Here is a 10032-nt window from a genome sequence, read left to right as displayed (position 1 = left end):
ACTACTACATCATCTTTTAAAGAAATATCTGCTCTTGTTCACATTTGAGATATACTATATCATACTTGCTCTGTAACATGCTACAAAGTGGGGTGGTCTATGAAAGACAGAGCCCATGGACCACCCCCAAAGTTCTAGTCTAGAAGAAAGTTGAAAGCTTGTTCTTCTGTGTGGACTTTAAAAATCTTAATGCATGGTATTCATTGAAATAATTACCCCCTGCCTCAGGTGGATGAGTTTCTCATGGCCTTGGGGCAGGCATGTTACTTTTCAACTATGGATCTGGACAGTTCCTGTGAGAGAAGAGAATCAAGAAAAGACAGCTTTCTTCACTTCTCTAGGATTGTATGAGTTCAATTGAATGCCCTTTAGCCTGACCAATGCCCCGGTGCATTTCAAACTCATGGAATAGTGCTTGGGGAATCTCAACTTTGAGACAGTTCTCATTTACCTAGATAACATCATCATCCAAAGATCATATTTAACATCTTGGTAAAGTGTTTACTGATCTAATCTAGGCTTAAGCTGAAGCTACATAAATGTTATGTGATGGAAAGCTGAATATAGTGAGATGAATCTCCTTATACTGCAGTCAGAATCTGCAGCAGCTTTACGTAACAATCAGTCTTTATCTTTCATTTTCAAAACTTAACTGAACATGCTGAAGATAGAAACTGATTGGTTGCCATATACAGCTGCTCCAGATTCAAGCTGCTCCAGTTCTGATAAATTCCCCCAAGTATCTCAGCCATGAATGAAGGTTGGAGGGGGTGTCCTCTGATCCATCCAAGGTACAGACAGTGTGGGTTTAGCCAGCTCCCAAAGCAGTAACAGGGTGCAGTCTTTCTTGGGGTTGTAGGTTACTATGAAAACGCCATCCCAAAATTTGCTCACATTTTAGAACTACACTGACAATAACTCCCTGGTGTACTTATAGTCAGCCAAGTTGGGAGCCCTGGAGAAGTGCTGGGTGACTCTATCGGCTCGCTTCAGGTACAAGATCTATTATAAGCCAGGATGGCTGCATAGCAATGTGAATGCTCTGTATTGCTACACAGTGGATCAACCACATGGGGATCTGGACCAATGTGCAAAGGAGATTCAAGTTGCCACTTCGCCACTGGTGGAAAGTTTGAAAGTGCCACCTCTGGTCACTGAAATATACATGGGCAGCACAGTGGCTAAATGGTTAGCACTTCTGCCTGGCAGCACTAGGGCCGTTGGTTCAAATCCCAGCCACGGCACCACCTTCCTGGAGTTTTCATGTTCTCCCTGTGCCTGCATGGGTTTCCTCTGGGTACTCTGGTTTCCTCCCACACTCCAAAGACATGCTGGTAGGTGAATTGGCTCCTGTCTAAATTGGCCCTAGTATGTGTATGTTTGAATGTGAGTTAGGGACCTTAGATTGTACGCCCCTTGAGGGTTAGGGACTGATGAGAATGTACAATATATATGTAAAGTGCTGTGTAAATTGACAGCACTATATAAGTACCTGAAATAAATAAATATACATTTTGAAGGAATGGGCTACTTTACAACAACAAGACTCTTACATGGAATGAATATGTTGTTTCCACTATCAGAACAAGAAGCCACCCTATTAGGAACACTTTTGGCAATTAGCCATAGTGCAGCAATTGATCTGACAATGGAAAAATAAACATAAAATGGTGCAAACAAGTATATTTAATGCTTAGCATGCTAGGGCTAGGAGACAAGCAGGAGTCCATTAAAGGCCATGTTTGTCACTCTAGGGGTTAGCTCTGTACTGCTCCAATACACTCTTGGGAGCTGCTCACAGAGACTGAAGGGATCTCTAAACCAACAAACCTTGAAAAAGAGTCTGGGTGGCCTCAAAACATGTGATTAGCACCACACACACACACTTCTCCAGGTTTGTGACATTATTTACTACGGTCTGTCACACTGGAAGTTATTTATTAAAATGGCATTGTGCAAAACCTGGTGCAGCTCTGCATAAAAATCAATCAGCTTCCAGGTTTTATTGTCAAAGCTTAATTGAACCATCTGAAGTTAGAAGCTGGTTGGCTACCATGTACAGCTGCACTAGGTTCTGAGTGCTCCAGTTTTAGTAAATCTCCCCCACTGTTTGAAGCTTCTGACATCTCTGTCAAACTCCGGCCGGTTGCGGTATCCTCCACTTCCTGGTCTGGATTCTTTAGTAACATTGTTGAGAGGGAGATCATGCCTGAATGAGGCTATATGATAAGAGCTTTTTTCTATTAAATGTGAGTTGCCATTTGTCATCTTTTAACTTACCAATAAATGTGCTTTTAATACCACATTCAGAGTGTGCCCTCAAGTGTTCTTTATTGATCTGACAATGGGACCATCTGAAATGGAGTGTTATATAAACTGTCTTGCATCTCTACAGAGCAACAGGGTATTTACCATATTATGTTCCATCAATCAGCTGTTTAGGAGGTTTGGTGTGGACTATATGAGGCTCAAATCAGGCCATACTTCTACTGCCTGGATTGAGTGCAATGGGCTTGTCAAGAATGTCATAGCTGTGCCCTTCACCAGGCACTCACTGAGCAAACCACCTCTCAAGTGATTTAAATGGCTGAGCCATTTGAACTTTTAACTATGGACTTTTTGATGCTAGCTGAGACCACATCTGAGTACCATTATGCCTACTATTTGTGGAAAACATTTCCAAGTTCCTTATAGTGGTTCCCACTCGTGATTAAACATATGTTACCGTGGCCAAATTATCCTGACCCATGTTGTGCAAACATATGGATGTACAAAATGAATCCTGTCTGATCAAGGTCCTAATTTGTAAGTCTTTCAGAACTAGTCTACTTAGTGGATTTCGCAAGTCACATACCACCCCACATAAACCTCAGGGAAATGGGGCCTGTATGCTTTTCAAATAATAGATGCTTTGGATACTGGAATAGGAGCCTCAGGATCATTGGCCACAGTACGTGGAGAAAAGTGGTTTGGGCTCACAACCATACAGTGCACAAAGCTACCAGTTACACCCATTTCTTCCTAATGTTTGGGCATATCAGAGACGTACCTATGAACTTACTTCTGGAGACACAAAAGATAAATGATTTGGTTCAAGAGCTGTAGTCCCACTTATAAAAGCCAAACAAGTACTCTCAGAGTATCATTAGGATTAGCAGATGAGGCTTCATTGAACTTGTTACTTTTGAGACCTGGAGACAGCACTCTTCAAGAACCTAAAGTATGAAATGGGTAACCCATACTGGAACCTAAATGGAAATCTTTCCAATACCATCTGAAAACCCAAACTTCCTAATATATGATATATGTATTACCGCTGCTCAAGGTAGAGAGACTCCCAATATCCAAGCACAACTACTCCTGTAGGTGCTAGCCCAGCTGGTGGTCTGCATAGATGAGAACAAAGGACGTCCAATCGGCTGCACTCCAAACAATCCACTTTATTGATCCAGGATAAAACCAATAGAGACAGTGGAAATACAGTGAGGGACTGGCAGGTAAAAGTGTTTCATGCTAAAGACAGTGCTTATTCATTACCCAATGATAATGAATAAGTGCTGTCTTTAGCATGAAATGTATTTTCCTGCCAGGCCCCCACTATATTTCCACTGTCTCTATTGGTTTTATCTTGGTTCAATATAGTGGATTTTTGGAGTGAAGTCGATTGGACGTCCTTTGTTCCTAGTGTATGATCTTGTAGCCAAGAGTCAAACAAATGCCCGGAGACAGTTACACTGAAACCTGCTAAGGCCTTGTGCCTTGTGGTGTGGAACTTTATATACTGCAGCCTCTACATCTTCAGGTATGCCTGATCATAGTTCAGAGAAAGAGATCCAGATTGATAGGGAGAGAAAATAGCACAAGGAGAGGTTCCTGACAAGTAGAATTAGTGCAGAGACAACACCTGCCTTTAGGACACATTCCAGTAACCAAACCAGTGAAGCGAGGCTCTTCCCAGCAGTGCAGAGTTCAAATTCAGAACACCACTAACCACCACCTTTCCAGCAGAGGTCATCCTTCAGTAATACCGGCCTAATCCTGGTGCTATTGTACAATTACTAGCCACCTCATGTACTGCAGTCAGTGCTATTAATCTGCTTTTGAAGCATCATTTTTTATCTCTGGTACCTGATGTAGACTTGGTAGCTCCACACTGATTGTGCTGTAACAAGTAGTTACTGTTTCTATCCCTGCCACTGAAGATCAACATTGTCTATACTAGGTAAATACAAATTTATCAGACCAGAGCTTGAATCCTCACATGTCTCTCAATCTGTTCAAAATACGTTCCAATCACAAAGTCCACCATTCTTTTAAAATTCATTTAGACTCCAAATGGCAGTATAGAAACAGTCTAAAATAGTTAATAATTTACCATGTTTCAGTGCATTCTGGGCATTTGGGAGGTTCTCCTGTGCTTATCTTTAAAAAATGCTTCTAAAAGCAAAAGCTTCTACACGTGCATAAATACGTTAGGCAAACGCGGCTAAACAGACGGTTTTTAACCTACGTTTTCCAGCAGTCAGTTTCCATCATTCAGAAGTGTCCCGTGTACATGGGGCCTAAGTCATATATCACTTGTATATACTGTTACTGTCCTCTACCAAAAATTGAGCCTTCTGAAAAAAAATATTGCTTCAACCTTCATACATCAGATCCGCTTTCTAGAATACTCCTCCTCCCTCCAACACAGCACTTCAAGAATGTCCTTTTTAAAATGCCCAGCCATGATATTTTCTGATGAGGGGGATCCTTCGGCTGCATACTGCACCTCGGCGAGTTGTTTTCTTCTATAAGAATGAATAGTTTCTCTTAGTGCTTACATATCAATCTTCTAGCACCACATCCTTTTGCTGAACCGAAAAAAATCCCACACAAATAAACAAAGTAAAACTCTCATTTATAAGTAAGTAAGTACCAAATGGGTAGCACTGGTCTAATTTTGCCCACCTTTCCCTGGGGGTTGTAGCTCAAACATGGTGCAGCTTTTATTTTCTGATTTTTAGATACTAACCTGTGGCTTCTATTTCTCTGCTTTAAGGACTGTTGGTGCTGCCTGTAAACTGTGATGCCAATTTTTATCCCCCCTACCTTTAAGGGTTTTGGCAGTAATTTGGGGAAGACACATGCCTGTGCCCTGTGTCTCTGCATCTCTAGGCATGTTGTCGCTGCTGCCGAACTGTGGTGCCACATTATACCAACCCAAACCTAAAGTATTCAGTTCTAATTGAAGATTGCTGTGATATACCGGCCTCCTGGATCCATACCCCGCTTCCTGGATGACTTCTCCTCCTGGCTACCCTTCTTCCTCTCCTCTGAGCTACCCATCATCATCCTTGGGGATTTCAACATCCCTGTCAACCTCGACAACCCAGACACATCCCGTCTCCTCCACTTAACCTCCTCCTTTGCACTTGCACAGTGCATACAATCCACCACCCACTCCGACGGTAATATCCTTGATCTCGTCTTCTCCAATCGCTGCGCTCCCCACAACTTCACTAACAACCCCTTCCCTCTCTCTGACCACAACCTGATTACCTTCTCTGTCTCCTCGTCCTCCAACACCTACCCCTCCAAATGTCACACTACTACCAGCCGTAACCTCCGCAACCTTAACCCTGCCTCCCTCCACTCTGCAGCTGATCAACTCCATGACCGCATCCTCCCCCTGTCCTGCCCCGACTTGGCTATGACCGCCTACAACAATGCGCTCTCAACAGCCCTTGACTCACTAGCGCCTTTAACCACACGCAACATCAGACCCCGACCGCTCCAGCCCTGGCAGACTGATCACACCAAAACCCTCAAACGACAAAGTCGTGCCCTGGAGCGACTATGGCGCAAAACCAAATCCCAACAAGCCTTCACCCGCTACAAATCTGCCTTCCGCACCTACACCTCCTCCCTCCATGCTGCCAAACAGGCCTACTTCTTGACCCTCATCAACGCCCTCTCATCCAATCCTCGCCGACTCTTCTCTGCCTTCAACTCTCTACTCTCTCCACCCCCACCTCCACCCAGCACCTCACTCACTGCCCTTGAGATTGCCAATCACTTCAAAAACAAGATTGACACAATTCGCAAGGACATTGCCGCAACTCACACACCCTCTCAACCCGTCCCCTCTCACACAGCTACCCCCTTATCCCCCCTCCCCCTCGACATAACCCGCAGGGACTTCGTCGCTGCTCAAACTCTCTCCAACCCCCTCACCCTCACTCAGCTACCCCCTCATCACCCCTCTCCCACGGCACCACCACTGCTCTGACCTCCTCTTCCACCCCACCCTTCTTCCTCATACTGAAGCTCCCCCCACACTCCGCACCTTTGACTTTACTACCATCGAGGAAGTCTCCAAGATCCTCTCTGATGCCAACCTCACCACCTGCCCCCTCGACCCTATCCCCTCACAACTCCTACGACCTTCCTCCTCCTCCATCCTACGCTCCCTCACCCACATCTTCAATCTCTCCCTCTCCTCAGGCACTTTCCCCTCCCCTCTGAAACATGCACACATCACCCCCATACTTAAAAAGCCCTCCCTAGACCCCAATGACCCGAACAACCTCAGACCCATCTCCCTGCTCCCATTTACATCTAAACTCCTCGAGCGCCTAGTCTACACCCACCTATGCTCTCACCTCAACGACAACAACCTCCTCGATCCCCTACAGTCCGGCTTCTGTCCCCTACACTCCACCGAAACCGCCTTACTCAAACTCTCCAACGACCTGCTAACCGCCAAAGCTAATGGCCACTATTCAGTGCTCCTACTCCTTGACCTCTCTGCGGCCTTCGACACAGTCGACCACCCCCTCCTCCTCAAAAAACTACACTCCCTCGGCCTCAGAGATTCTGCTCTCTCCTGGCTCTCATCCTACCTGTCACAACGCTCCTTCAGCGTCACCTATAATGCTACCACCTCCGCCTCACTCCCCCTCTCTGTTGGGGTCCCTCAAGGCTCTGTCCTCGGGCCCCTTCTCTTCTCCATCTATACCTCCTCCCTTGACCAACTCATACACTCTCAGGGCTTCAACTACCACCTCTATGCCGACGACACACAAATCTATCTCTCAACCCCCCACCTCACCCCCTTGGTCTCAGCCCGAATCACACACCTACTGAGCGACATATCAGACTGGATGTCGCTCCACTTCCTTAAATTGAACCTCTCCAAAACCGAGTTTCTTGTCTTCCCCCCAGCCCGGACACCACCCCCCATTGATTTCTCCGTCACATCCAACAACGCTACCATCAAACCCGCCCTGCAGGCCAGAGTACTTGGTGTCATTCTGGACTCCAACCTATCCTTTCAACCCCAAGTCCAATCTTTAACAAACTCGTGCAGACTCCACCTCCGCAACATCGCCAAAATACGCACGTTCCTAACCCCAGAAACCACTAAACAGCTCATCCACTCCCTCATCATATCACGACTCGATTACTGCAACTCCCTCCTCACTGGCCTGCCTCACCACTGGCTATCCCCGCTTCAGTCGATCCTGAATACGGCTGCCAGACTCATTCACCTTTCCAACCGCTCTGTCTCCGCCACCCCCCTCTGCCAACCCCTCCACTGGCTTCCGATTGCGCAACGGATCAAATTCAAAATCCTAACGCTGACATACAAAGCTGTCCACCATACTGCCCCGAACTACATCACTGACCTAATATCCAAGTACCGCCCAGCACGCACACTCCGCTCCTCACAAGACCTCCTTCTCTCTAGTTCCCTGGTCTCCTCCTCCCATGCCCACCTCCAGGACTTCTCCAGGGTGTCACCCATCCTCTGGAACTCCCTGCCCCAACCCATCAGATTATTACCTACTCTCCTCTCCTTTAGGCGCACCCTGAAAACCCACCTCTTCAGGGAAGCCTACCCCACCTTCTGCTAACTTGACCGACCTCCTCCACTCTTCCTACCACTCCATCCACCACAGCTATCTCCTCTTGTACCACTATCCCCTCCCTCCTAGATTGTAAGCTCGAAAGAGCAGGGCCCTCAATCCCCTCATGTTTTGCATTGTATTGGTATTGTTCTGTCACATGTTCTGTCCCCCTTTGTAATGTACAGCGCTGAGCGAACCATTGGCGCTTTATAAATACTGTATAATAATAATAATAATTCCTTAGAAAAGGAGACATTTAATGGATGGACAGTCAGCAACAAGTGATTGCTGTACTCTAAAAACCCCAAGCTAGAAACATATTAAGAGATATTAAAAAAGGAAAAGACCCCATTAAATAAAAAATAGTAGCTAAGAGGTTCACGGCTTAACAATTTCTTAACAAGCTCTAGAAATCAATCCAAACCTACTGCTGCTTTGGTATCCAGCTTGCAAGCATACAGAGCTCAGCTTTAACCTTTTTTGGATGCCTATAGCAAATAATGATTGTTGAAAAATCAAGTCATAGATTCTAAAACTAGACAAGCAATTTACATAAAACTTGTTAACCATTTCAAGTTGTAGAAACAAGGACTATAAATATAGAGATATGGAAAATGAATATATAGTTTCAGTGTAAATGAATTGTTTTAACATTTCTTAAACTTTTTTCAAGGCTTTTTCTGATCTCGTGGTTCCTCAGACTGTAGATAATGGGATTCACCAGGGGAGTTGCCACAATGCAGAAAATAGACATAAATTTGTTTGTAGTAATTGATCTTTTATCTGACGGTGTCAAGTAAATGGCCATCAAGCTCCCATAATATGTGCACACAGTGGCCAGGTGTGAGCTACATGTGGAAAACGCTTTCCGTCTTCCACTGGATGAAGAAAGATGTAATATAGTGAAGGAAATTAAGACATAGGTCACAATAATAAAGGCAAAAGGAAGAAAAATACCTATAATGGACAGAAAAAGATCGATTAATACAAGCAGAGAAGTGTCTGAAGTAGACAGCTCTAGCACTGGACCAGAATCACAGAAGAAATGGTCAATGTTATTCCCACCACAAAAATGTAACTGATACACCAAAACTAATTCACTGGATGCAAAGGCAACTATCAACCAAGACCAGACAACCATCTGAAGACAGATATGGAGCTCCATGATTGAATGATAACGCAATGGGTTACATATGGCCAAATATCGATCATAGGACATAATTGCAATAAGCAAACATTGCACAAATCCACAAGGAGCACAGCAATGCATCTGGATGATGCAGGCAGTAACAGATATCGTGATTCCATCTTTTAGTATGATTGCTAACATCATTGGGACTATGCTGGTGGTTATCATGAGGTCAGCTATTGCTAAGTGTTTGAGGAAGTAGAACATTGGGATTTTAAGACTCTCATTAATAGAAATTAAAACAATAATGAGGAGGTTTCCCTTTAATATCACTATATAGCATAGGAGAAACACAATGAAGAGAAGAATTTTAATTGTATGGAGATTTTGAAAACCAAGAAGCAAAAACTCAGTTACTTCAGTTTGGTTGTCTTCACACATGTCTTCAAGAAAGAGTCAACAAATGGTCATCATCCTGCAAGAAAGTTCAAACTTTTTAATGCGGTCTATTTCTCAACATAAGTTTAATATTATAAAAGCCAACATGGAGGAGCAAATTGGATCGTGCTTTGCTGGATTTTTTTTTGCCTTCCGGTGGATCAACTGTGGGTGAAGTATTATAACTTTTTTACTTTTTATGGTTGAACTAGATGGACTTTCGTCTTTTTTCAGCCAGACTATGTAATAACATCCAATTGAGTAGAGTTAAAGCAATAGTGATTTGGGTTATTTGGACTGCCTCAAATGGTGTGATTTAAAGACCAAAAGGGAGAAAATAGTTCATTGTTAGGGTTTACTTACACTTGTTCATGTGTTGTATCTCTTAAACTTCAATCTTTCCACATTAATTAATGGTTAACATGGTACAAGGCTCAATTACAGCTTCCAAACACAGTACAATTAGTATGGTAATTTGGGTGCATCATATTCAAAGCCAAGATATTTCACACCTAAAAAAAAAAAAGAAATAAAAGGAGATGAAGATCTGAACAAAGAATGTAGAAAATGCAA

The 10032-nt window shown here is 44.0% G+C and overlaps 1 protein-coding gene across 1 annotated transcript; it reads right to left on the bottom strand.

Moving 5' to 3' along the window:
* Positions 1-8520: 8520 nt before the first annotated feature.
* LOC149452514 (olfactory receptor 5P81-like) lies at positions 8521-9462 on the bottom strand. Its single transcript, XM_089689180.1, has one exon. It carries the CDS (start codon positions 9460-9462, stop codon positions 8521-8523), a length of 942 nt encoding a protein of 313 aa, XP_089545306.1.
* Between the last annotated feature and the right edge of the window lie 570 nt (positions 9463-10032).

Source organism: Staurois parvus, unplaced genomic scaffold (genome assembly GCF_062004578.1).
Source record: "Staurois parvus isolate SC_StPar_1 unplaced genomic scaffold, SC_StPar_1.0 ptg000470l, whole genome shotgun sequence".
Lineage (NCBI taxonomy): Eukaryota > Metazoa > Chordata > Amphibia > Anura > Ranidae > Staurois > Staurois parvus.
Note: the sequence above shows the minus strand (reverse complement) of the source record. Positions and strands in the feature narration are given on the sequence as shown.

Bases quoted from the DNA above. Each gene is read 5' to 3' on its own strand.
- LOC149452514 (XM_089689180.1), bottom strand. From the start codon at position 9,462: ATGTGTGAAGACAACCAAACTGAAGTAACTGAGTTTTTGCTTCTTGGT.